We start from the raw sequence: 27,044 nt of genomic DNA, 5'->3' as shown, positions 1-27,044 counted from the left end.
TAGATCGGCACTATAACTGATTCATAGATCGGCACTATACTGATTTGACTGGATCTAACAATTAAAATGAAAAAACTAAACAAATGACAAGCCATCACAAAATTAAGAAGATACTTTTACTACGCTTCACTACAAATAAAACACAGACAACATACGGGATATTGTGTACTGCAATAATACTGCCGAAGAAGTTCGTAAAACCTTTTAAGAACTCGGTAAAGAATAAGTTGAGTACGTACATACGTGGGATTTTTTGAGGTTGTAATACATCGATTAGTTAGAACTGTTGAGCCCAGTTGGCGTCGCTTCCAACTCTGGGCATCCCGGGCTTTCCTGCCCGGGAATCTTCGTCGACCTTGAAAGTTAGGCCGCAGACTTCCCCTGAGCTGTCCACTCTCGGGACAGCCTTCAGCTCGCTCACCGGATGCTCGTAGCTACGCAGACCTCCCGAAGAGGTGAAGAAGCATCCTACAAAGAAAGGATTAAATTGATGCAATTTTGATAATATAACGGATGTAAGCCATAAATTTTTTTTTTACTGTTCACTATATCTTTTTTCTTAAAAACTACCAAATCAAACATACTTTTTTATATATATTATACTAAAAATTTATTTTACAACTAAAACAAATCAGTTCTTTGAAAAAATTCACCTGATGAGTCGGAAAACAACATATCACATCAATATTTATTTATATCACATATAACAACTATTCAAAATCCAAATTCGAAACCCAAACTCCAAATAAATACACTCTTGATTTTTCTAAAAATAAAATAATTTTGGTTTAGACTTTTCAGCCTCAAATATTTTTAAAGCATTCGAGGAGGGTACGAGTTATATTGGTTTAAATGATAATTGCACATAATATTTTGTTAGATAAAATAATATTCAACTCACAAATATATCATATCTATCCACTCACAAATTTATTACATCTACTTTGACAAATAATATCTAATTTATCACTAGTTTCTACTTATTCCACAACTTTTTTATCAACTTTATGATAAATTTCTCATATATACCTTTACTGTTTTTATATTAAAATACTATTATTTTTAAATTTTATGTACAAGGAAAACGGAGGGAGTATATTTTTGTAGAAGATCGTAAAATTGAAGAGTAAAGAAAATGGGGAAAAAGAATAAGAAGAAATCGAAGAGACATATTTCACAAAACATAAACAAGAAACAATAACAAGTATGGTGATTGGTAAGACAAAAGCCGCGGCAAACAACATATACCTTTGGGGAATGGAGAAAATGATTTGCCGCAACCCTTCTTCACAGCATCTCCATCGTTAGATACGACGAGGTGGCCTTCCGCATCAGTTCCCCAAAACAATGGTGCACTCCCATCAACATCCTAAGGGAATGATTCGACGAAAAAAGCCAGATTAAGACAGCACACGGCGCCAGGGCAAAATAGTAAAACACGAAATGATGTCTGAAGGCCTTGGGATTCAGGATATACTCACTGAGGCGATAAATGCAACTTTCATCGCAGTATCAAACAGAATGAACGCGAACTTCCCTTGAATATCTCTCACAACTTGATCGGCGGGATAAGGGCCTCTGTCCCTCAATGTCCTGTAAGCCTCGATGACTATGATTGCCTCATTTGCCGTCTTGTTTAGCCCGTACTGTTGCTTAAGATGTGCGACATTTTCGATGTGGCCTTCGAACAAGCAGAATATGTCGTCCAATACAGCAAAGAGTCTGAAAAGATGAATAAAACAGGTTAGAAGCTATATATAAATATATATCTTTATATATATGATGCGGATCCGGTGCTGACCCAATTAAATAAGTATAGTGTTGATATGATCCGATCAACATATATTATATACAATCGTAGCATATTTATGATACAGTATATATTGTGTTATAACTCAGCATATTATATTTTATACACAACATATATTGTGTTATATAAAAATATATATTGTATGCTTTTATGTGTTATGAAAAAATATATGTTGAATGTTTTTATATGATATGCTGATCCGATCAAATCAGCAAAGTTAGGATGACGGGCCAATTGATCTGCCATAGTTTGTAATGAAACCATTCATGGGGGTAGAAAAGGTACTGTACTATACACGAGTGAGCCGATTCACCGCTCCAATATATGTTTATAACAAACATGAAATCCTTCAAAGAGAACTTGTTCTCACTATTGTATGTTCATATAAATATCAAGATTTTATTGTCTCTCTCTCTAATTTACACAAATATATATTCTTGCATAATGATATATACACACTGACATTTGAATATAAATGCGAGTCAAAACCTGCATTTTCAAATCATTTTTGTCAATATTCGTCAACAGTATCTTTCTTAAATGACATCACATCGAACATCTATTTTCTATCAACTTCTTACCGTTCTCCAAAATTACACTCTTCCAAAATATAATTAAACACAATTATTACTCCCATATCTTTACCAAACATCTAATTATTACATAAAAACATCATATAATAGAATAAACAAGTAAACAATCAAATCAAACATATCGTCTAACTATTTCTTCCTCCATCATTCAACTGTGTACTTAAATATTTAGGCACAGATTTTAATAAAAGTAGGTTAATGATTACTTTTTGTCTTTTATAATACAAAAATACAAAAAGCGATTGCTTTTTTTTGCTAAAAAAAACAAGAATATTTTCTATGACAAAAAAAAGAGCATATGACGGAAAAAGTATTATTCATAACTATGCAACTCTAAATGACACCTCACCCAATACTCAGCCACAAGGTATTGTTCTTAATACAGAAACTATGCGAGTAAATTATTTTTAATGCAAGTTTACAAGCTCCATATTTCAATGGAAAGATGTAATTGTACGAGGAGCAAATCAGAACTCCGGCAAATGATGCCAGGCACACACAACAGTATGAATCAGAACAATGGGCCAAGAATCAATTACTACCAAATAAACAAGACAGACTATGAAGATGTATCATTCTATATTTCACTATTTAATTTCTCCAAGAAAGCCTTACATGACAGGGACAACCTTCCACATTAAACCTCAATGACAACAAAACTTACAGATATATGATTATATATGCATTGATATTTAATTTCTACGGAAAACAAAAAAAAGGTCAAGAAAATAATTGTCTATACGACTCTCTAGAAAGCTCTGGTACCATATTAAAATACTATCTCACTTAAATATTAAGATATTTAGTCTATTCCATTTCAAACTATCTTTTTTTTTTTTTGAAAAAATAATTTTAGACTAATACTTAAATACTCTTAACTTTTACTTAAATTAAAAGTATATCATTATATATACAATTATTTTATACATAAGCAAAAATATCAAAAACTCTTCCACACCTACCCTAACTAAAAAAAAACCATTACTCTTAACGTGCTTCTTTAAGGCTTCTTTAAGGATCACATTTATATATAGAAATATTTTTGCAATACTTACATTTTGATATAATAATTAGTGTTCAAATATTTATAAAAAAATATTTGAGATCCTTATAACCAAAGGGAGATAATATTTCTTAATTTACTCTCCATCCACCCTGATTATTTATGCCAACAATGCCCAATACATTAATTATATAATAATACTACCTCCCCGAGTCTCATTTACTTTTAGTGTGTTATCTTACTTTTCGTGTCCTATAGTATTATTATAATAACATTTGTTCAAAAAGTTATACAAATATAAAAATATTTTAATATTAAGTAAAATGATGAGAGCCGGAGGTTGTAGTATTTTAATATGAAGATAATGTGTAGAAAGTAATGCAGAAGAGTAAGTAAAAAAACTATTAGCAAATTAATTATTATTTGTTAAACAACGAACGTCATAAAATGGTAAGCCGAGGTGAGGAAGTACTATTAATTTTTCAGGAAGGATAGCACAAAACCTATTACTGGAAGCAACAATAATACAAAATTCATCGTATCAGATACACTAGGGTTTCGGAATGCAAAATCGAGAACCAATCGAGCATCAAACAAACCAAATCAAGCTAAATTGAATTAGAACAGGGTATCGAACAGGCACTGACCTCGGGAGAATCGGATTCTGTTTGCCGGTGGAATACCCCATGAAACCAGACGAACCGAGGTTGATTACGACGGTTCCAGGGTGCGCTGAGGAGAAATGCGTCGCCAGGAACCCATCCTTGAGCGCGGCGGTTGCTGACCCCGCCTCTCCGTTCTGCAGCAATGCATCGGGGCTTTTCGCCACCGACTTTTCGAGAACAGCCAGCATCTCTTCCGCTGCCGGTGAATAAACCGAAGGACGCTCGTCGTCGCGAACGGCGGTGCAGTGGAGACCTCTCCTCGAGGCTTTCTTTTTTTTTTTTTTTTTTCTAGAGAATTGCAGAGAGCGTAATGAACGACGGAACGTCAGCGGGGAAGATGAAGAACAGCGAAATAGGAATAAATAGAAGGCTCTGGGTGTGCTGTGAAATTACGGTAATACCCTGGGAGATTGTAGGGAAAAGTGAGGGCTTTATTGTAATAGCAGGGGTAAGGGCGTGTTTGGAGGTGTTATGGGAATGTCGGAATTGTTGGTGCTTTTTTGTATTTTTTGGGATTGGTGGCAAACACGGGATAAGAGCTTATCCATATACTGAGACGATGATGGCGTGGCAATAGCAGCGACGGACACGGTCCGGTCGGGAAAAGCACACAGACACGAGATTTTTGACACGTGTGGGTCCCCCTTTTGTACGTTCGATGTCTTTATTTGGCCCAATCACTGTCGGCCAAGCTATACTCACACTATTCTTTTTAGTGGAGTATTTTATTTTATACTTATGTATTCGTTTTATTATTTTTAATTTTATTTTATAACTTAATAAAAATACTCCGTCTCGGGTTGCTATTAATTATTATATCAATAAATAATATAAATAAAAACATATTTATTAGTCACTTAAAATATAAATACAATAATATTAATAAAATAAATTATAAAAATATAATGATATTTACAACGTGTAAGAGAAATAGTAGTATCATTATTTATTTTTTCGTTGGTTAAATTCATATATAATTCATAATGAAAAAAAAAAAAAAACTTATATATTCATAATATACATATATGTGTGAAACTTTATTTTAAAAAATAAATAAATAAAACATCATACTGAGCTCGACCAATAAAATTGTTAAGTCGAGCTTGAATGCTTAACAAGCAAATACGAACCTTGTCTGCGAACATTAACAAATAAATATACACACTTAGAGTTTTATTCGATTCGGCTAGTTGACAGCTCTTCGAGTATGCTTCAATCTCTAAATGAGACAGCACCACCCAACAAAGCCCGTTCTTCCCCATACTAGCTTACAACGGCGTTATGATTATCATGTAACAATAATTTCAAAAATAATACAATCTAAGCATAGACAAAAGAAGGCGAAAAATCAATTATCCATAGCTTTCGACAAAAATATTTGATAAAAAAAAATGTATATATACTAAAATAGAATGCTGTTTCTCGGTAAATTTATTAAAGCAGAACCAGCCAATTCCAAACCATAGCATTAATAGTACAGATATATATGTATATATATTCTTCCTCTTCCTAGTTTGTACTAAAACATCGAAAAAATTACCTCAATTTATGGGAGGAAAGTTATCCAGCCCGGTCAAGGAATATCATCGTCATCACACACGACCGTAAGGGACTGTTTTGCTGAAGAGGCGCCGGATGTAGAAAACCTGAAGCCCACTCATGACAGCCAGCAGAACGTACTCTCCAATTGTGTAGTTTATAACGCGCTTTCTCGTGCTTTCATTGGCTGCAGTCGGGAGATAAAAACAGGATGTGATTTACTCGGTAAAATGAAACACTAAATTTAAGGCAGGAGGGATTAATGGGACAGCATAGTGTCATTCCTCTTTTACATAAATTGAAAACGTTTAGACTGATCTATTGCAATTCCAGATTGAATCTATATATAATTTAAGAAACTGGAGACCTACTCGTTAAAATTGATCAAACTGATATGACATATCCAATCGAATCATAGTTAGTCATTTTGTACTAGAAGCATCTTTAAGTATATATCCAAACACGCTCAAGTTTAGGTGTTCGGAATAGCTTCCTTAATTTTCTGGAAATATATGAATTGTGATATTTTTTTATTGTTGCCATTTAAATATTTCATATATTAAACTGTTCAAAACTAGGGTGTGGTTGATTGTGTTTCCAACAAATCATGCTACAGAAAATAAATTGAGTTACTGGAAATATAAACTCTGATACCAAAACATTTCAAATATTATACTTGTGCTCATTCTACATTAACTCCTTTCTTTTCTCCTAAAAGAATCATCCTGTACACCTGTTTTTCATTTGATATACTTCCTCCGTCCCATAGGAACTGTTCCATTTTTCATTTCTGTACGTCCCAGAACAAGGATACCATTTCCTAATTTAATAAATTTACTATCTACCTAGCATAATAAATACTTTTACAACTTATAATTACACAAATGCCATTATTTTTATATTAGACAGTGCTAATACGGATATTTTTGTCTTTTTGTACTACAAACCAATATAATACTAATAATAAAAAAACTACTTGTAAAAAACAAATACTACTCTTCTTATGGACGGACGAGGGAGTATTACATCTAACACTTACTTTCTATTTAAAACATCGCATCTAATATCGATTTATATTGAATCAAATAACTATTTCATTAAGCTTTTACTATTTCCAAAATGTCAAAAACACACCAAAGCACAGCCAAATTCCCCAATTCCCAATGAATCACAACCAATGATATGAAAATTGATGCCAAGCATTGCTAGCCAACCATGGACGAGAACTCCCTCTATTTTACACGTCATTTGAATTAGATAAAACAGTCGAAGAATATGGCAAGGTAATAGAACGACACAAAAGGCATCTAAGCAAGACATCATTTCAGAATCCACAAATATTATAATTGGAAATAAGTGAGCAAATAAAGCTAAGCAAACAAAAGGACTCACTATGGCGATGGCGCGCATCACGTGCTCTCAGATACTTCTGCTCTAGCGTAACGGATTCTAGTGACTCCTTCAGTTCAGCAAGTTTAGTATTTATGGGGTCTAAATGTTCTGCAAATCCAGGGAAGGTTGTAAGTAGCCATAATATTTTTCGAAGAAACAAGAGCTACAGATTAAGACAAACAACTTAAAAATATATATATGAAGAAAAACTAGAAAGTTAATCAGATAACTACAAACCATCCTTCGCAATGTTGTGCTCGTTAGGAATATGGCCAACATGAATGTTGAAAGAGACTGCTTCGGGTGTATGGTAATGGTTATGGAAACAAAATTTGTACATTCCATCTACAGGGGCCTTAAATTCAAACTTGTCTCCCGATGATGCCTTCACAGTGTGCACGGTCGTACCATCAGGAGTTGTTGCCTGCATTACATTAAGTTCAAAACTAAAACAGGGTTTTCTCCATTAGAGAAAGACATAATAGAGTGCCAACCAAACCTACTTCCATTTTAAATTTCAATAAAGTTAACATACGGAAAATAATGAAATAATGTTATTCCATGTGTTTCTTTGTTTTTTCGCTTCTATGGTGTAAAAATATTAAAGAAAATCAACACCTATTTCACATCAAACAATTATTTTTTTATTAAGACATTGAAAATTTGTTCTATTCAGAACATTGCATCAAGCAACTATTTTTCCATTATAAAAATAACATCAAAACTTAAGCTCTGTTTGTTTGTGGGTTTCCAACCTGAATTTTTTTATTCACAATTTTTCCCTTAAAAAAACATCAAATCAAATATCTATTTTCTTATTTTTTATATTACACTAGAAATCAATTTAACACAGCTATCAACTTGCATCACATGAAACAATTATTCCAATTCAAAACCACAAACAAACACGCCCCCGTTATCAATTCAATTTTCTCCTATTTCCAATATAATCCAAAACATCTAAAAGCAGCCCAAATCAGAAAGGAAAACAAACTCTTAATCAACTAAAGATCTACAATTCATCCTTACAACTTACAACTAATTTCACCTCCGCAGATTTTATAACAATAGCATATGCTGAAAGAAAATCCATTCCTTGATAGTGACTAGGTAATCAAATTTCAAAACTCTGTTCTACCCAAAATAAACCCTAATCACTATATCCGTTTAGATTTACTTCACAAAGTTTCAAACCAAAACCAGATCTAATTATACAAAGCAGCAAACAAAAGACAAAATTTAGTAAAAAAACAGCATAAGCAAACAACAATTCACAAAATACTTCATCAAAAATTGTCCTTAAAAACTAAATAAAATCCATAATTTCACAAACACAAATCCAACTACAAACACACAAACCAAAGTACGTATATTCAGAAAAATATAAAATAAAAAACAAAGAAGCGTACTATGAAATCCATACTGCCGGTGCGCTCGTTGTCCCAATAGACATCGTCGACAACAAAATTCCCCGTCACGGTGTCGCCTTTGTAGTAAACATACTCGTACACGCATTCGACGTCTTTCACCGTCACCGTCAGCGCCGATGTGCGGCTGATCAAGCTCACTAACAGAAGTGCGACAACTGCCCACGCGCCGCCTCCACTTCGAATGATTCTTGTCGCAGTCGCCTCCATGTCAACGTCGCCGGAGCCACTGATCGGAAATTAGGGTTTGGCCGAGACAAAAGGACAACTCGCAATTGCCTGAAGTTCTAAAAAGTTCAACATTTTAATGAATTGCGATTAATTCATTGACTCTGATTTGCTGGGTAGGGTGACGTGGATTAATTCTATTGGATAGAGCAGCTCATTTCTATGGATGACGTGGCACGGTACAAAGGGTGTGTTTGTTTGTGTATTTCACATTTTAGTTTGAATTTTTAATAGTAATAAAAATTTGAACTTTGTTTGCGCAACGCACTATCAACTCTTGACACTATTTAATTTTTTAAAAATATTATATTAAATATAATTTTTTTCATAAAATATTAAATTAAATATTAATTTATTATTATTCTTTTTTTTGCAAACTTTCAAAATTCTAAAAATTTTCAAAAAAATCTATGTCTAAAAAAGCAAATTATTTTATATAATAGAAATATATATTGACTTTATATTTTGAATTGTAAAATTACTTTTTAATATAATATATAAAATAAAAACTAATTACTCTGATTTAAAATTTTTAAAATAAAATTAATAGTAAAAATACTACTAAAATAATTTACAAAACGACGCAGCCAAAGATTTTTTTAATTTTGATTTTTCATGACATAGATGCAATCATTTTTATTTAATGTACAAAAATTACATCATACCTTATTGCTTCCAATTAAAAATATTATTTTTATTTATTCAATGACGATAATTTATATACAAATATTAAAATATATTCCCTCCGTTCCGAAAGTAAGTATCCATTTGTTTTTTCACGTAATTTTAAAAATATTAGTATTATATTGAAATATAATAGAAATAAAGTAGAAATGACTAAAATAACCTTAGCAGTATGTGTGATATAAAGGTAATGACATTTGTGTAATATATTGTAAGTTGTAAGGGTATTTGTAATGTTAAGTAGAAAGTACAGTTACTAAAAAAGTTACTAAAAAAAGAAATGAATAATTTGTTATCAACGTACTAAAATAAAAAAATGGATAATTTATTATAGTACGGAGGAAGAAAGTATTTTATTTTTACAAAATATTTTTTTTGGGGCCTAACCTCCCGCCCCTCCCCCTTTTTTTGTGTTTTTTTTAAAAAAATTAAATATTTATTTAATATTTATTATAATTAAATACTGTGCTGGACGCCAAACACCCCTTTTTTTAAAAAAAAAAAAAAATTAAAATTTTATTTAATATTTATTATAATTAAATAAAAAAATATATATATACAATATGTCATTTGGTAGAAATAAAATTTGTTATAATATAAATAAATAAAAATTTAAATATATATTGGGTATAATATAAATTCATAATAAAATCATACAATATAAATTTTATCAATTAAATTCAATACACATTTATATTATTTTATTCATTATCCATCGAATCAATACACATCGAAACTCTCCAAACCTTACCCAAACTCAAACACAAAAGAAACCATAAGTGTTTGATTTGATGTTTTTTTTTTGGGAAAAAAATGGGATGAACAGTGGAAATCTTGGGGGTTTGGATTTTGAGTTAAAATTTGAATAGTAAAAATTTTGAATTTGAATAGTTGTATGATGTGATATAAATAGGTGTTGATGCAAATTGATTTTTAGTATAATATAAAAATGAAAAATTGGTGTTTGATTTGATGTTTTTGGGGAGGGGGGAAATTACATGAATAGTGAAAATTTAATCCAATCCCCCAAACAAACACAAACTTAAAATATTACTTCCTCCGTTCCAAGAAGAGTTGTCTTGTTTTTCCGTTTTCGTTCGTCTCAAAACAATTGTGACATAATTCGGATTGTGTAAAAAATCAAAATTGGGTGATTACATTAAAAAGTTATAATTATATTGTGTATGTTTTATAATTTTCTTTTCAAATTTATATTATTTATTAAAAGAATTTTCTTCAAAAATATTATCAAATATATATATATATTTTATCATTTATATTATACTTTTAATTTTATATTTAAAATATAGCATAAAAAATTTTTGTTAGACTTTCAACACATCTTCTCATCGGGGGAGGCTAATTACGGTAATCTAGCTAAATTGCTAAGAAAATACATATGTGCATTCGTATTACTATATTGCGCAAAGTACTACAAATTAAATTAAAAAACTATTCCACTATTTCATTATTTCAAAAAAAAACTATAATTGAGTAACTGAAAAATTATACTCCTTCCGTCCCCGGATCGTTTATTTTTTTTCACGTATATTTTTAAATATTAGTATTATAATAAATTGTGGCGAAAAAGACGAAAATACTGTAATATATATAAAAGTAACCACGACATATAGATAGGATATAGGATAGGATTAGATAGTACTGTAATATTAAATTTACACGTGTCTTACGCTCCATGGTGAGAAAGAACAGTACCTCGTCCTTTCCAATTGGACGTAGTACTCTACTAACAACTCCACAAATCATATCCCAATAATTCTTGCAAGCAGCAGCAATGGAGATTCAACCACAAGTGCCGAGGGTGAAATTAGGCTCACAAGGCTTAGAGGTATAATATATATATATATATGCAAAACTCCCACGAACTATTTCCCTCCAATGTCTCTATACACCATTAATTTCTTCGACGATTCGCAACAAATTTTCAGCTAATTCAGAGTTCGTGTAATGTTTCGGATAAATATCATAGTATGACTGCGAGAAACACACCTGCGATGGAGCTTTCTTGTGTTGATTTTAGTTGTCTATCGATTCAGGATGATTTCTATCCCTTCCTCTGTGTGAAATTTTAGTTTTAAAAAATAGAGTATATAATTAATTTAGAGAATTGAATGGCTGTTAGGTTTCGGGGATAGGATTGGGGTGCGCTGGGCTTTCAGGGTTACTGAATGCCCCACTGCCTCATGAGGAAGGAGTTGCATTTCTGGAACAAGCTTTCGCCAGTGGGATAACTTTCTTTGACACAGCTGATGTCTATGGAGAAAAGGGGGACAATGAGATCATGATCAGCAAGGTATATATACATACATATATATATATATGTATATTTGTGTGTGTAGATCTTGTGCTTTATAGGATATGGATTTCGTTGTGTTTTTGTGATAATTTTGGTGGTTTTGGATGATTTGGAGTTGAAATGTTTTTAATAGATAATAAGTTCCCATGGTGTTTTTTGAGGGAAAAAAAATGTGATGAGTATACTTGTATATATATATATAGGTTGTGTGTGTGTGTGCAGATCTTTATAGGTTATGGATTTAGTTGTGTTTTTTTGTGATAATTTTGGTGATTTTGGATGGAGTTGGATTTGAAATTTTTTGAATAGAAAATAAGTTCGATTGTGTTCTTTCGAGGGGGAAAAGATGTAACGAGTAGTGGGAAGCGAATGTGGATTTGAAAGTAAAGTGCACAACTGAATTTGATCATAACAAATTTCGATTCAACCGAATGAAATTGTAAAAATTGTTGTGGTGAATTGGATTGCATTATTTGGAACACACTTGCTGGTTTCTTTGTGTTTCGACTTGTATGTCGATTGTGTGTGGAGCTAATGAAGCTTTTGTTGAATTCTTGATTTGATGAAACTAGATAGGATTGGGTTGCCTATAACTATGCTTAATTTTCTGTACTTTTGTGTGTTTTTGTCGTTAGTGGTGTTGGTGGTATTCAGAATTCTGTAGTTTGATGACACTTCGAAGAAAGTTATGTTTGTTTCCTTGGAGCTTCGATTGTGTATGATTTTGGCTTATTTGCCACAGCCCCCATGCTTAGTAGTGTTTGGTTCGATTATGTGAAAAAAAAAAAAAAAAAAATGGAGCTCGACAACACATGTATGCGTTATTCTACCTTTTCATTTCATCTAGTCATTTTTCAAGATTTGCTATTTCTCTATGAAATAATAGAAGTCGAGAATCATTGCATCGACACAAACATATGACTCATGGAACCTTATAGAACGATCAACAGCATCATTGAATTGCTTTGGTGTGACTTAAGTGTGTTTTTTTAGAACTTTTTTTGTATTTAGATTTGAGTTTTAATTTATTATGCTACCTCCGTCAGCCAAATTTATTTTCACTTTCCTTTTTCATCCGTCCGTCAAATTTATTCTTATTTTTCCTTTTCGTTCGACCGTCTAATTTACCATAAATACCACTCACTTTATAACATTCTCTTCATTCTCTTTAATTCCTAATTAAATTTCCAAAATACCCCCAACTACCCTTTTAATTTTTCTATTTTTCAATAAAATATTAATTTTTTTTAATTCGTGTGCCGAGCTCAAATGGGCTAAATTTCCCGGACGGAGGGAATATATTATTTCGATTCGATGTTTTATGAGAGAAAATGAAAATGTGAGAATTGAATAGTAAACAAACCCCTAAAAACAACACTGTATATCTCGTATATTTTGATGAAACATTACTAAATGACCCGACGGCTAAACAAGATGGTACGCTATTGTTGTAGGCATTGAAGAAACTACCTCGAGAGAAAGTCCAACTTGCAAGTAAATTTGGCCTAGTTTCGGTTTCCCTAGTAGAAGTCGAGGTCAATGGAAGTCCCGAATACGTGCGCCAATGCCTCGAAGACAGTCTTAAGCGCCTTGACGTTGATTACATCGATTTGTACTATCAGCACCGTGTTGATCAGTCTACACCAATAGAAGAAACTGTGAATATCATAAATCACTTAATTACACCTTATGTTTCTCTAATCCGAATTATTTTTAATTCGAGTTAGATTTAACTCTATCTTTTTGCATGAAGATGGGAGAGTTGAAGAAGCTCGTGGAAGAGGGAAAAATTAAATACATCGGTTTATCTGAAGCTAGCGTCGACACGATCAAGAGGGCTCATGCCGTGCATCCTATTACGGCCTTGCAAATTGAGTATTCGTTGTGGAGTCGTGAAGTCGAAGAAGATGTGATTCCTACTTGTAGGTTAGTTTGATATTTATATTAGGTCGAAAATTTATTTTATTTTATTTTATTTTCGCGCGCAATATATTTTTATTTAACCATAGCCTATATAGTTAAGTTATAACAACATCAATTATTTTATTCAGTCTAATCACGTGTATATTATTTAAAATCCAATGATTGTTTCTAAGGTCCTTAGAAAATTTTTTAAATATAGGATCATAATCCTATGAAAGTCGATGTTATGATTTATCAATCCAACAAAAATTTTCTATTCTAAATAATGTCATGAGATTGTCATTTTATGCTTTATATGTATTTTATAGTATTGTTAAGTTAGAACACATTCCATTTAATAAGTCAAACCACTATTATATAAACTCAAATGGCGGATTGTTACTCAATTTACTTGCACAAACTAAAACCAAACAAATAGTGTCAAAAAAAAAAAAAAAAAAAACAGAGGAAAGAAGCAATACATTTGTATATATATTGAACTTCATGTACTTTTATTTATTTATTTTTTTAATCTTAGCTTTTAAAATTATTAAGGTGAAAGTGAGTTTCATATGGTTTTTTTTTAAAAAAATGTATATACATTGTAAATTGAGTAGTACTAAAAATAATGAAAAAAAAAATCTACTATTTCCGTATGTCTGTAAGAGTCATATTTACATATTTACATTTTACATTGTACTTAACATTAAAAATATATTTATATTTGTATATTTTTTTGTACAAATGTATTCTATTAGTATTATAAGACACTAATGAAAGTATTTTTGCAATTTTTTCTTAATTTATACTACATTTTGATATAATAATTAATATTCAAATATCAATACGGACCCTTAGAACCGGACGGAGGTAGTACAAGTGAACATATAGCCGATATAGATTTTATACTTACCATAAATGCCTTATATAGATTTTGGTAAGCTTTACTAGTAGTTCCATCTTTGTAGATCTTTACAATTTGTCATATGTGATAAAATTGCTATTCTTATAGCGACAGAGGGAAACTTTACTATTGTGAAAAATGATCGTTGGTTTCAATACAGGGAACTCGGCATTGGAATAGTAGCGTATAGTCCTCTTGGCCACGGATTCTTTGGTGGGAAGGGAATTGTAGAGACGATTCCTTCCGAGAGTTACTTGGTAATCATGACATACAATTTTTTGGAATAATTATCTCGTGTGAAAATAATCTTATATTTTTACTCTTCATCGCTCTAATGATCATATATTTGAACGTGACACTCTTCCATACAATATAGACTTTTATATGGGTGACATTTTCAAATACTAGACTATTAGAGAAAGATAACAAGTGAAATACAAGACCATTTTCAAATTTATTTAAACGACTAGAATGATAAATCTTGTTTCTTACGAGGCTAAAATTACATGTATTACGTAATTTTTACTTTATCTCTGCAACCCAATGTTCTCAAGAAAATGATTGTCCTCGCAGGGATACCACCCGAGGTATTCGGGTGAGAATTTTGACAAAAACAAAGTTTTGTATTCCAAGTTTGCAAGTTTGGCGAGCAAGCATTCGTGTACCCCGGCACAACTAGCTTTAGCGTGGCTCGTTCATCAAGGCAACGATGTTGTTCCAATACCCGGTATAACTTTGGGCTCTAAACTATTTACAAATTTGATATTCGATTTTTGTTGGGCTGAGAGGCGACATGATTTTCTAAAAGTTAAAATTGGTATTTAGGGACTACGAAGATTAAGAACTTGGATGATAATATCGGGTCCTTCAAATTGAAGCTAACACCGGAGGACTTGAAAGAGATTGCCGGGGTAATATCTGTCGATCAAGTCGGAGATAGAGACTTTGAAGTTTTCAAGAAGTATGCCTACAAACTTGCAAATACTCCAAAGAAGAAGTGAGTTTGAAAATATTGTCGATGTTCTATGTATGAATGAATAAACTTAGTTTGTGTAAACTTTATGTGTACTTGTTTGTCATCGGGACGTTGTCTGATTGCTTATTGTTTTATGTTGTGGTTGAAAGTTCGATTTTATTGGATAAACTGGGATGTTGTTTGATTGTTTATCATTATATTGTGGTTGAAAGTTAGTTTTACTATTGGAATTGATGTTTGATTAATGTTTTATTATATAAAATTTGGACCAACGGATTGATATTATAAAAAAGGTACAATATATATGTACTAATACAATATATATATATATAATATATTGTTACCCTCGTAAATAATAATAATAATAATAAGGTTTTATTAAGTCATGGTGTTGGGGTGTAAACCCAAGTCCCACGTCGAAAGTTGTGAAGAAAATTTTACACCTTATAAGTCCTAAGTGAACTCCACTAGTAAGAGGCCTTTGGAAGAATATCCAAAAACAAATCCGTGCGGACTTAGCCAGAGCGGACAATATTATACTAGTGTTGAGTTTATTCAAAAACAAATCCGTGCGGACTTAGCCCAGAGCGGACAATATCATACTAGTGTTGAGTTTATCCAAAAACAAATCCGTGCGGACTTAGTCCAGAGCGGACAATATCATACTAGTGTTGAGTTGACCCACTAACTCAGTCCCAACTCTAGTGTCAGAGCCAGGTTAGTCCCAACTCTAGTGTTAGAGCCAGGTTAAATGGTGAAATTGATTGGGTGGCATTGGCCATTGGTTGTGGTGGTGGATCGGTTCCAGTGTGAAGTGGTACACTTTTGGGTAGATCCCTTAGTCATAAAAAAAAAAAATAATAAGGTTTAATTATTTACGTTTTTACGATAACTTGTTTTCCTTCCTGCAGCGTACTTTCCTTACTTTGCAGACCGCCTTCTAAATTCATTTAAATTAATTTCCTTTAATCTTTATAATATCAAATGATTCAAATTGACTCCGGATTCATTTATTAGAATCGATTCCATCCGCATCCATTTTGCCATAACATATACATATATTATTTATTAACAAAAAATCAATAATTTAACATAAAAAGATATATTTTTTATATTACCTATCAATACTAAAAAATGCAAACTAAACACAACGTATATATATTAACACAACAACATGAATCACATAAAACATATTACATATATTCTAACAGATAATATAACATAAAACATAATATATTAGTATTTAATTTTCAATACAATAAGCATATGTATACAATATAACAATATATTATATATACTGAACAATACATATCTCTATATACAATATATATTGTCGGTCTTTCATTGAATGTTGATTCCTTGATGTTAGGATATTGATTTTGTCGAATCAGCACGGTGCTAGCGTGACCAAGTCAATATCTGCCCATCAGATTTTTCTATAATATTAATAAAAAAAAAGTATATGTATGTGTTTTTTTAATTGAGTTTATTTTGTTTTTTTTTTTTATTAAAAAAAATGTCTATTTATGATTAATTTAGAAAATAAAGTGTATACTTCTATAGAAATTTTCGCTGATCAAGTTTTTTTTGTTAAATGAAAAAGATCTATAATCCAAATTGATGTTGTAAAAGATCCACTGCAAATAGCATGTACTTATTTTTCAAACCATTCACATTGTAGAGTGCATGCATTTAATTTGTTCATTTATATTAATAAGATAGTACCAATTCCAACAAATCGATCAAAGACATATAAATTTCGAATTGTAATAGTCCGCACGTGATACTTTGAATATAAAATTAATTTTTAAGTATAATATACAAAATAAAAATACTTACTAATTTGATTTTTTGAAGAAAAATTTTGGTGAATAATAAGATTTTTGTAAAATTCTTTAAGCAAACACACTCAGTATTTTTGGGTGATACAATTCTCCGTAAATATTTTTAAAAAAATACAATATATATATATTCAATTAGATAATCACATTATCACATCATTGTGTGATCGTTCTAGTTCGATTTCTTGATCTCTTGCTCTATAAGGAGCCTCAAGAACATGCTACAATTGTTTCGAAATAATTCGATACGACGGATTCATCGACTACACATATATGTTGAGCAATTTCCTTCGGGGTTTCCTTCGAGGTTTTCGAGCATCACATTGCCCGCGCTACATTGTTACAGGCGCTAAAAGCGTTGCCTCGGGAGCAAATTCAGCTCTCAAGTAAATTTGGGATTATTTTGCCGAATATAAATGAGGTTCAAGTCAAGGGAAGCCCGGCGTACTTGCGCCAATGCATCGAAGCCAGCCTTAAGAGGCTCGACGTCGACTACATTGACTTGTACTATCCCCATCGCATTGACCCATCGATGCCTATAGAGGAAACTGTGAGTACCACAAACACACTACTTCGACTCGACATTTTTTACTTGCTTCGATGTTTTTTGTTCTTGATTTTTAAGGGATTGATCGTAATTTGTCGATGAAGATGGGAAAGCTGAAGAAGCTAGTGGAAGAAGGAAAGATTAGATACATCGGGTTGTCTGAAGCTAGCGTTGACACAATCGAGAGGGCGCATACGATATATCCTATTACCGCCGTGCAAATGGAGTACTCGTTGTGGAGCCGTGAGATCGAGGAGGATGTCATCCCGGTTTGTAGGTTAGTTTTCGAAGAAGAGGAAAACTAAGCCTCGCAAACATCTCCCTTGATTTATTTTGTCACCGATCAACAAGATATACCATTACGGGCAACTCAAAGCTCGGATGCAGGTTAGATCTCTCATTCGATCAAATTACGTTGAGTCCTTTAGCTCGACTAGACTTGAATCGATAACTTTTCTCAAACCTGAGGGGGTTACGGAGAAAAAGGACAATCTTGCAATCGCCAAATTGCAAGAAACAAGCATCCATCTTGTAATAAAAATGTTGGTTGTCCCGTAAGGAACGGCCTGGTGGTGTTAGGGTGAATTCTTAACTGTGAGTTCATGGATTCAAAACCCCGATACCTCCAGGTCCACCTGTCACATATGATTCGCCTAGTGTGACTTGTCTTTTCGGGCTTATCAAAAAAGAAAAAATGTTGGTTGTTCTAACTAGTGCACACTTAAAGAGTAGCCCTCGGGAATCCACAGCTGCTACCCGAAAGTGCACATTAGGTAAACCTCCGGCCAAACCTAATACCCTGCAAATCAGGTCCAACAAGGCAGGTAATACTAGGCGAACCATGTGTGGTAGGTGAACCTGGAGGCTTTGAATCCATGAACGGTGACAAGTTCACTTCCCACAGCACCAGGTCATCCCTTACGGGACATATCGATTTTGTTTTGAAATAGGGAACTTGGAATTGGGTTAGTAGCATATAGCCCTCTTGGCCATGGATTCTTCAGTGGGAAAGGAATGGTAGAGAGGCTTCATTCAGAAAGCCTTTTGGTAAGAATATACTAATAGCTCATTATTTGTCCTATCCTTTATCCGTCGACGTCCTAACACTTTCGTCGCGAAATCGGGTGCAGGGCGTGCACCCGAGGTTCACGTGGGAGAATCTTGAAAAGAACAAAGTTTTGTACGCCAAGTTTGCGAGTTTGGCGGGGAAGCACTCGTGCACCTGGCCTCAACTCGCTCTAGTATGGCTTCTCCGTCAGGGAGACGACATTGTTCCAATACCAGATATACATACATACAAACGTGTGTGTATATATGTTTGTATACGAGGTTTTTGGTTCGAAAGTGTTGTGATTGTGTGAAAATGAGATGGTGTTTAGGGACTACGAAAATTAAGAACCTGGAGGAGAACATTGGGTCCTTTGCGGTGAAGCTAACGCCAGAGGAGTTGGATGAGATCGCCACGACAATTTCGAGCGATCAAGTTGCGGGCGAGAGGGAGTTCGGGGCCTTCACCAAGTATTCCTACAGATTAGCAAATACCCTGGAGATGAAATGAATTTAATGGAGCGGGAGAATTTATTGATACGCCGTATGCGAATGTTCAAGAATATAAATTTCCGATGAAGTTATTGCATTTGGAAATAATACGTTCTTACAAAAACCCCGAATACTAAGACTGTGTATCGTTCACTTACCAAGGCAAGCTCCTATGTTATGTTGTGTGTACCTATGTATGTACATTTACCCGATGTTTTTGGATGAACTAGACCTCCTCCTTCGAGTTCAGTTCTTGATTTTGGAGCTTGTCCGCTTCCAATTCGTAGTGTATATCCTGCAGTAGCACGAGGAGTCAATGTTATGCGCAGACAGCCAAACATTGATTTTCTCGAAAATCATGTATACAACAATAGTAGCAGAATGAGTTTTGTGTCGATTAAGACGCAGCAACGGAATCAATTTACAGATGCTACATAAATGAAGTTTTGCATCGAACAGATACACCAAAAGTTTCAGAAGCTTATGAAAGTAGATTCGAGAAATGACTCTGCTCTAAGAAGATTCAGACAGCATTAGATACTAACGGAGTTGTTTGGCTCGAATGTTTGTTTCAAAAAAGAATGTTATGATCCAAGAGTTTAGTTAGGATTTTACTTACAAGATGACGAAGGCTCAACCTAAAATGTGCGAGCAAGATTCAGTCAATAAGTTGTGATCATGAATATATTGTGCTAGACATGCGTCCCAAGAACAACCAAAAGAACTTAATAAAAAACACAAACGGTATGATCTTAAAAATGCAGTAGAATTATGTGCTCGGTAATGTCACTTACTTCTACAGGAACTGAAAATAAATTTATGTTGCTTGGATTGAATGTAAAACCGCTGCAGCAGAACAAAGGAAAAATACGGGAATAGTCAGAAACAAAGACAAAATCAAGCTAAAAAAAACAATGGATGCCATATGTGAAAGAAACAAGAGCATGTAGGTATAGAAACAATGCAAAAGTAGTCAAGAATTAACATAATGATGCAAGAGAAGGCATACCCGTGAGAGAGTATCAACTGCCAAACATACGGAATGAAGAACTCCTCGGGATGACTCTCTTGTTCGTAGATGAAGCATAGTTGGGGAAATACCTTTTTAACAAAAGAAGGGATAAGATAAAAGATAATGTAGAACGTCGCAAATGCTGAAGGTAACAGCTTGTGCAATGAATTTGGGTCATACCATAATGCCTTCACCTCTCCAATACCGGAAATTGTGAATTATGACTTCAAGCACTTTTTCAACGAACCATTCATTGTTCATCTTTTGAGCATCTATTCGGCTGTTGAAGAAGTCCAAAACCTATTATAACAGAAAAGATTTTGGAGTAAAAGTTAGACACAAGAAATATCATCCATCTTCAGAATCAATTTATCGCACTGGAATCGAATAGTTCTTGCAGCATACATACCGTATATATATTGTTCAACAGCTCACAAAACCGCGGATGGCCCTTGAAAGGTAGAAAAACTTCTTGTCTGTGCAAAATTGCATATACGACCTGGAAGTTATAGATCCAGTAAGAAAAGTGATTTAACGACAAATGGATGAGCAGCATTTGATCATGTAACCAAATGCAATATCTGATACCTCAGGATTCCTTGGTAAAGCATAAGTGAGGATTGCATTGAGTATCTCCAGAACAAGTCGAAGAAAGTCTGCATAAATATGCAATTCCGACGACTGCAGCATAGACAGAAGGGCTCATGATACATCAGGACTCAGTAAGAAACCAGTGCGGATAGACATGAAACTGAAGAAACAATAATGGTGACAAGAACTTATTACCGGATCCTCGAGAAGGCCATCTCCACTTAGATCACCATCTTCCATATTCATCTTATCGTTTGTGGCCTCTGCTAATTTATTGTACCTAAACATCAAGATATCGTAATATCAAAAGAAATGGAGAATCTAAACATGAAACACGTGTATTGACCAAGTACAGAAATATATCAAAAGAAAAGGCATACTTGCGTGCTAGAAGATCGAAAAGGCTGACCAACTGCTGTGATCCATATGCACATAGACGGTGGACATGTGGCGCCATATTTGCTAAAGTGGCAAGACAATTCGTATGAAGATAGACATCCTGTTGGATAGAATTATGGAAAGAATATATTACTAACTAAACTTTTATGAGCTTATAATTTTCCATTGTGTTGCTCTTCGGCTCCTTATTAAGAATATAGACACAAACAATTTGAGTAATCTGGAAGAACATTTGAACATAATCTTCTGACAGTGACAATCATAATGTAGATCAACCAACATGCTATAATTAATAATCTTCAATAAGGTAGAAAATACTCAAATGTGGACTCTGATGCAATACAAAAAAGATAGAACAATTGCATCGAAGCTTACCCTTTGCTTAGAGAGGCTATACTTCACAGTCCTGACTAAAACTATGATCATAAGGGAACCGAGAGAAATTTGATGAAGGAGACATTCTTGATACCATGGAACACTAGGAAGAATCTGTACCATTTTAACTCTGTTAAGACCTTATATTATTGAACCTATATGCATATCATAGAAACTATGTTTACCAGTTTGTGAATACTGGAATTGAAAGAGGAATCTTGACTTAGTATAAGAAGAATAATTAGGACCATATAAATATGGTTGGCTGTCCTTCTCGGAACATTATACAGCGTCTCCAACATGGGCATCATCTGTAGGGTCACAGAAAGAAGCCAATTAATAAATAAAAGATTTGCATTGCATTATTGCAATATATGCAAGGCAGCATTGTACATACCAGTGTATCCAAATCTGTCCGCACCAGAACATATTCCAAAAAGTATGAATTTCCATGCACCAGAGAATAAAGCAACAGGATGGAGGTTTCATCAGCCAAACATCTGATAGAAAAGGAATACAGCTCAATTAAAATTCAAAAACAGTGTATGCCACTGTAGAGAATTTCAGACTGTTATAAGGAATATCTCAAGAGACTCGGTAACTAATAAGTCATACATCCCCATTGAATTGAAACACTCACATGCCAAGAGTATCAAAAAGTGAAGCAAAAGGCAGCCGCATCACGGTATCACTGTGCACGATCCCCTCAATATCAATACGACTAACTGCGGGTAAACACTGAGAAACTTAAAAGCTGTTGAAGATTATATAAATGTTGCCAACAAGCAATAGAATCAGGCAATGCACAAGATCTTACATTCAATATCTTGAACATTTTGTATTGCTTTGCAGAAAGGGTTTTCCATATATACTTCTTCCTTCTGAAGTGAATATGAACCAACTTTATCCATTAAATAGTCCACTGAACTACATTTATGGTGATGATTGAGAATAAGTAAAACATTAAGACTGCTTTCGGCTAATGGACTTCTTGAGCCTTCACCAGTTGAGCTGATTAAATAACTAAACGGCAATAGCATCAAATTTGCTGCAAGCACCAATATATCTCAGTCAGAAAAATCAAGAGCTATTTAAAAAGGTGTTAAAAACAATAGCTTAACAGGACAAATAAACGGCATTTCAAAGATGCACAGAAAAACTGAAATATAATACAATAATAAGTGAGAAAACAAGTGCACAATCATCAGTATAAAGAGAAACCAATATATTTATTCCACAGGTATTCATTCAGCTACATAAGTCTAAGCATACAACAGATAATCAATTTGACATACGACACCCCTCTGTTCAAAGAGTTTACATGGAGAAATGAAAACCCCACAAAAATGTGAGAAAATAATCTCATATGACTCAGATAGGGGTATGCTTTTTCTATATTAACGTACCAGCTGCTGAGCCAACTTTTTTCAGAATACCATCCTGATTTCCCTCATAGAGTATGGCATAAATCGAACTGTTCAATGGAACTTTGGTTCGCATAATGTAATTATGCATTAACTTACGAACAACCAAATTTACCAGAGAACTTTCCTGAACAGACAACAGCCAATTTAATATAGGAAAAACATGAGACGATTAACATTTTGGCATGTGAATTCGTCTCCATATACCTGAAGCATTGCTGCATCAAGAAAAGGGTGCACATCATTCAGTCCTGGTGATGGCCCAGAGCGAAGTTGAGTTGACATGGCAATCAGCATGAAATTAAGCAGCTCATGATGCAGAAGGTATGTTTCAGGGCTTATTTAGAAGATTGCGTAAATTAGGGAAAAACAAATATAAAGAGTGCATTAATAACTACCCTAAATCGCTAACCAAATCATACCTAACATCAACTTTGGCAATGAAGTTCAGCACATTGCACATAACAAGTCTTTCAATACTTTCACCTGCTTTAGAAGGTGAAAGGAAAGAAGATATTATTACAAATAAGGAAATAGTTATTAAAGAAAATATACAAGGGAAGAAATATTTAATCTAAGAAAATAAAGTTTTAGGCATTCAATAAAAGAACTAACAACAAATGCAAGTCGACTGAGAAAGAACCATGTTTCATGAAATCAATATGTCCATGACCAGATATATTCTGTTAAACTAGATTTTAATGACATTAGAAAAAATTATATTTCTATACTTGTCTCATTACCAGAAAATCTTGACACTAATAGAGTTAAAAATATACACACGGAAAACATCCATCTCAAAGTTAAAATGCAGAGAAACAAGAAAATCGGAGCGGCGTGAGAAGTTCCTATTAGTGACGACGTAACTCTTCTTCAGTCCTGAGACATGCTGAATTGTTAGGAAGTTCCTATTCTGAGGATGTTTAATGCAAGCATATCTACTCTTAATCACTCACTTGTGAAAGCTATTTCATTCTTTTGTGTTTATATAGTTCAATCAAGTCTTACACCAGATGAGGAAATACAAAGAAGGGAGTGATCATACACCAACGTGACAAAACGTGTGCATGACTACACTGGCATACTAAATATATGAAAGCATTAATTCAAACTAAATTTCTTCACAATGAAATATATAGATATAAGTATTAAAGGGAAAAATTGAGAAATATAAGGTAGAGAATTAAATAAAAATCAAAACTACTATATAATGAGAGGCCTGTTTTAAAGTGAAAGCATTAAAAGTTATGCGGAAAAGTGAACCTTTTGAGAAATTACTGGGTATTGGCTCAGTGTCATCTAGCGATAGGCAGAGCTCATCAAAGTTGTCACTTGTTCCATTTTCGATTAGATACTTCAGAAAAACAGACAATTGATATAGTGCATTACGAGATTTTGAGAAAGCTGGATGCGCCACAGCAGAAGCAGAAACACACTCTTGCAAGCACCATGATAAGTGTATCAAACTCTTTGCAAGGTGTCTTGTTTTATAATTGTTCATGGCTGCAGGAATATGTGCCAAAAAGAAAATCAGACAGACATATGGAAATATATCACAAGAATATACAACTGAATCAAATCAAAAGCGCATGATCATTTACCTTTATTGTTTCAACACATAACATCATTTACAATTTACAACTTTGGCATTCGTTTTTACATTATTCTAAAAACTACCAGAATAATTGCTAATACATTAAACTCTAAAAACAAGCAGATATTATAAGTAAATCCTCTTCAATTCATATTCAATGTCTCAGAAGGAAAAAAGAAATAAAAAAAATCATACTTTTAAAGCATTGAATCATTCCAGCCTAAGAGATTACAAATATATTAATAAATCGGATTGAACATCACAATATTTTAAAAAATCATTCTTTTTTCGAATATACCTATAATAGTTCGTAAATTGTGGGACTGACAGGACATGCGAAATTCCTGGGGATATATATAAAAAAGCGGTAGCGTATTTATGAAACGAAACAGAATTTGGTGGGAAAAGCTTGGTTTAAAGGATAAAGTAGCCTAATAACAGGCAAAACATGCTTTTACCCAATTGATTCAGCAATGAAGCAAAGCACAAAAAATTCATTGTTATTTCACTAAAAAGGGATTCACAATGAGAAAAAAAGCACAACACTATTGTACACATGCAATAGGAACCTAAACATACCAGTCTCGTGTTCGCTCATGAATAACACCATCATAAACCCACAAATGCCGGGGCAGTGAAAGTTCATCACAATAAAGCGTAGTTGCATGAGCATTAGCGATCATATCTTTTATCATTCTTTTAACCTTGAGTCAATGTAGAACTCAGACATACATTTAAGGAGCAAATTGACAGCATAAATTTACTCTTCCAAACACAACTTCATTCCATGATATTAAATGAAATTCATTGCGGCGCCTAAGAATCACAGGACGCCACCAATCGACACACAACCAAGACACATATTGCTTACAAATTTTAATTTGTATATTCGTCGTAAAGCATTGATTGAATTAAACTAGCAGCAATACCTAAGATGAACTGACTCGTTTACATACAAGATAGAAATGGATTATATCTCCGACTAATCAATTGTAAGCTGTGAATTAAGTATTACTCACTGAGTCACTCTAAAAGTTATAAAATTAATCAACTCAACATGGAAGCTATTCATGACTCTCAAGCGCCATAAAAAAAACGACTCTCCTACGAGAAATGGCAACACGGTTTCAACTCCGAGTGCAAAACAGGATCTCAATTTCAATCCTCAGAGCCAAATTCGAGAACACAAAAAAATCATGAAATGCCAACACAAGCTCTACAGAATTGAAATCCGATGGAGCAATGCACTAACCGAAGAGATGACAGGCTTGGGCAACGCGGTCAGGCGGCCATCGAAGATCGAGCGGCAACTCCAGGAGGCGCTGCCAGTAACTGGAGGCAAGCGGAAACGATTTCTCATCGACAAACGCCTTGATCAAGTACTCCGCCTTCTCCTGCGGCAGCGCTTCGCCGGCCGACCGCGGCGTCGATGGCACTCCGCCCATGGTGCAGCGCCAATGCGGCGACGATCGCAGGGAATCGACAGTGGCGGATGGATCTGGAAGATGAACGACGAGACGACCGAGTGCTGCTGCGAAGGTTTTGACGCAGCAGAGAGGCTTTGCTTTGGAATGGCAATAAATGCGCTGTGGAATTTCTAATTTTAATTAATTTGTTTATTTATTTATTTATTTATTTTTGGGATAGGCCTTGGTAGTTGATAGGTGAAACCGAAGGAGGCCGTACTTGATATAAATGGCAACGGACAAGTGGGTGCGAAATGACGAAATCGCCCTTCTTGATCAAGGCGCTGTTTGGCTCCTGCGGTTTTTGAAATTTATTTATCTTTGGTATTTGTGTATTTGTAACCGTTTAGGATTGCGAAATGAGCAAAAGTGGCCTCATAAGTTAAACTTCAGTTACAAGTCTGAAGGAATTTTTTTTTTATTATTTAAAATATAAAATATTGTGCAAATAATATAAAAATAATAAATATATATTATATATTAATTTTTTTAAAAATATACTCTCTCATCCGTCTTAATTCAAAGTAAAATAATAATATATTTTTACTTAAATTACAAATATACTATTACACATATAATTACTTTAAACATTAAAATTTCTTACAGACTTCCACCATCCTATAAAATACTACTCTCTCGATTTGAAGAGTAAAAAAAATGTGTTGATGTGATGTTTTTTAACGTAAAATTGATTTTTAGTATAATATAAAAAATGAAAAATGAATGTTTGATTTAATATTTTTGAAAAAAAAAAGATGAATAGTGAATTTAAAATCTAATCTCCAAACAAACACACCAGTAATTTGTTCTTTTTTT

General features: G+C 33.4%; 5 protein-coding genes across 7 annotated transcripts; 2 read left to right on the top strand and 3 right to left on the bottom strand.

Moving 5' to 3' along the window:
- Positions 1-99: 99 nt before the first annotated feature.
- On the bottom strand, positions 100-4,407 carry LOC127250668 (stem-specific protein TSJT1-like). Its single transcript, XM_051274051.1, has 4 exons — positions 4,054-4,407; positions 1,482-1,722; positions 1,249-1,369; positions 100-468 (listed from the first exon to the last, which is right to left on the bottom strand). The coding sequence occupies exons 1-4, from the start codon at positions 4,257-4,259 to the stop codon at positions 278-280; spliced, it is 759 nt and encodes a 252-aa protein (XP_051130008.1). The 5' UTR covers positions 4,260-4,407; the 3' UTR covers positions 100-277.
- Positions 4,408-5,448: 1,041 nt separating this feature from the next.
- LOC127250667 (transmembrane emp24 domain-containing protein p24beta3-like) lies at positions 5,449-8,726 on the bottom strand. The gene is made up of 4 exons (XM_051274050.1): positions 8,412-8,726; positions 7,240-7,426; positions 7,003-7,110; positions 5,449-5,797 (listed from the first exon to the last, which is right to left on the bottom strand). Exons 1-4 carry the CDS (start codon positions 8,637-8,639, stop codon positions 5,664-5,666), a joined length of 657 nt encoding a protein of 218 aa, XP_051130007.1. The 5' UTR covers positions 8,640-8,726; the 3' UTR covers positions 5,449-5,663.
- Positions 8,727-11,027: 2,301 nt separating this feature from the next.
- On the top strand, positions 11,028-15,661 carry LOC127250264 (probable aldo-keto reductase 1). 2 transcript variants are annotated; one of them, XM_051273447.1, is made up of 7 exons: positions 11,028-11,190; positions 11,485-11,655; positions 13,113-13,316; positions 13,412-13,584; positions 14,625-14,721; positions 15,038-15,191; positions 15,290-15,661. In XM_051273447.1, exons 1-7 carry the CDS (start codon positions 11,137-11,139, stop codon positions 15,463-15,465), a joined length of 1,029 nt encoding a protein of 342 aa, XP_051129404.1. In that variant the 5' UTR covers positions 11,028-11,136; the 3' UTR covers positions 15,466-15,661. The 2 variants fall into 2 exon arrangements, with proteins under 2 accessions (XP_051129404.1, XP_051129405.1); XM_051273448.1 differs by having other exon boundaries at positions 15,273-15,521.
- Positions 15,662-16,191: 530 nt separating this feature from the next.
- Positions 16,192-19,491, top strand: LOC127250188 (probable aldo-keto reductase 1). Its single transcript, XM_051273347.1, has 6 exons — positions 16,192-16,257; positions 17,589-17,831; positions 17,933-18,105; positions 18,779-18,875; positions 18,959-19,110; positions 19,206-19,491. Exons 1-6 carry the CDS (start codon positions 16,192-16,194, stop codon positions 19,384-19,386), a joined length of 912 nt encoding a protein of 303 aa, XP_051129304.1. The 3' UTR covers positions 19,387-19,491.
- On the bottom strand, positions 19,439-26,365 carry LOC127250263 (uncharacterized). 2 transcript variants are annotated; one of them, XM_051273445.1, is made up of 18 exons: positions 26,015-26,365; positions 24,432-24,671; positions 23,591-23,657; positions 23,376-23,505; positions 23,151-23,295; positions 22,562-22,792; positions 22,385-22,469; positions 22,142-22,244; positions 21,930-22,055; positions 21,745-21,858; positions 21,351-21,469; positions 21,166-21,250; positions 20,968-21,060; positions 20,789-20,878; positions 20,560-20,679; positions 20,377-20,468; positions 20,162-20,213; positions 19,439-19,662 (listed from the first exon to the last, which is right to left on the bottom strand). In XM_051273445.1, exons 1-18 carry the CDS (start codon positions 26,205-26,207, stop codon positions 19,594-19,596), a joined length of 2,154 nt encoding a protein of 717 aa, XP_051129402.1. In that variant the 5' UTR covers positions 26,208-26,365; the 3' UTR covers positions 19,439-19,593. The 2 variants fall into 2 exon arrangements, with proteins under 2 accessions (XP_051129402.1, XP_051129403.1); XM_051273446.1 differs by having other exon boundaries at positions 23,591-23,654; positions 26,015-26,364.
- Positions 26,366-27,044: the final 679 nt, after the last annotated feature.

The sequence above is a fragment of the Andrographis paniculata genome, unplaced genomic scaffold (genome assembly GCF_009805555.1).
Source record: "Andrographis paniculata isolate CXL003 unplaced genomic scaffold, ASM980555v1 Contig37END, whole genome shotgun sequence".
Taxonomy (NCBI): Eukaryota; Viridiplantae; Streptophyta; class Magnoliopsida; order Lamiales; family Acanthaceae; genus Andrographis; species Andrographis paniculata.
The sequence above is the reverse complement of the archived record's forward strand: the minus strand, read 5'-3'. Positions and strand labels throughout refer to the sequence as shown.

Coding starts and splice junctions, on each gene's coding strand:
- LOC127250188 (XM_051273347.1), top strand. CDS start 16,192: ATGGTGAAATTGATTGGGTGGCATTGGCCATTGGTTGTGGTGGTGGAT. Junction 17,832..17,932: donor CGATGCCTATAGAGGAAACT/GTGAGTACCACA, acceptor TTGTCGATGAAG/ATGGGAAAGCTGAAGAAGCT. Junction 19,111..19,205: donor GACGACATTGTTCCAATACC/AGATATACATAC, acceptor GAGATGGTGTTT/AGGGACTACGAAAATTAAGA.
- LOC127250668 (XM_051274051.1), bottom strand. CDS start 4,259: ATGCTGGCTGTTCTCGAAAAGTCGGTGGCGAAAAGCCCCGATGCATTG. Junction 1,723..4,053: donor CAGAATCCGATTCTCCCGAG/GTCAGTGCCTGT, acceptor TCATCTTTTCAG/ACTCTTTGCTGTATTGGACG. Junction 469..1,248: donor ATTTTCTCCATTCCCCAAAG/GTATATGTTGTT, acceptor CTTTCTTTGTAG/GATGCTTCTTCACCTCTTCG.
- LOC127250263 (XM_051273445.1), bottom strand. CDS start 26,207: ATGGGCGGAGTGCCATCGACGCCGCGGTCGGCCGGCGAAGCGCTGCCG. Junction 21,470..21,744: donor ATAGCCTCTCTAAGCAAAGG/GTAAGCTTCGAT, acceptor TCTATCCAACAG/GATGTCTATCTTCATACGAA. Junction 20,469..20,559: donor GGAGAGGTGAAGGCATTATG/GTATGACCCAAA, acceptor TTTGTTAAAAAG/GTATTTCCCCAACTATGCTT.
- LOC127250264 (XM_051273447.1), top strand. CDS start 11,137: ATGGAGATTCAACCACAAGTGCCGAGGGTGAAATTAGGCTCACAAGGC. Junction 11,191..11,484: donor TAGGCTCACAAGGCTTAGAG/GTATAATATATA, acceptor AATGGCTGTTAG/GTTTCGGGGATAGGATTGGG. Junction 13,317..13,411: donor CTACACCAATAGAAGAAACT/GTGAATATCATA, acceptor TTTTGCATGAAG/ATGGGAGAGTTGAAGAAGCT.
- LOC127250667 (XM_051274050.1), bottom strand. CDS start 8,639: ATGGAGGCGACTGCGACAAGAATCATTCGAAGTGGAGGCGGCGCGTGG. Junction 7,427..8,411: donor CCGGCAGTATGGATTTCATA/GTACGCTTCTTT, acceptor AATGTAATGCAG/GCAACAACTCCTGATGGTAC. Junction 7,111..7,239: donor GCACAACATTGCGAAGGATG/GTTTGTAGTTAT, acceptor CTGGATTTGCAG/AACATTTAGACCCCATAAAT.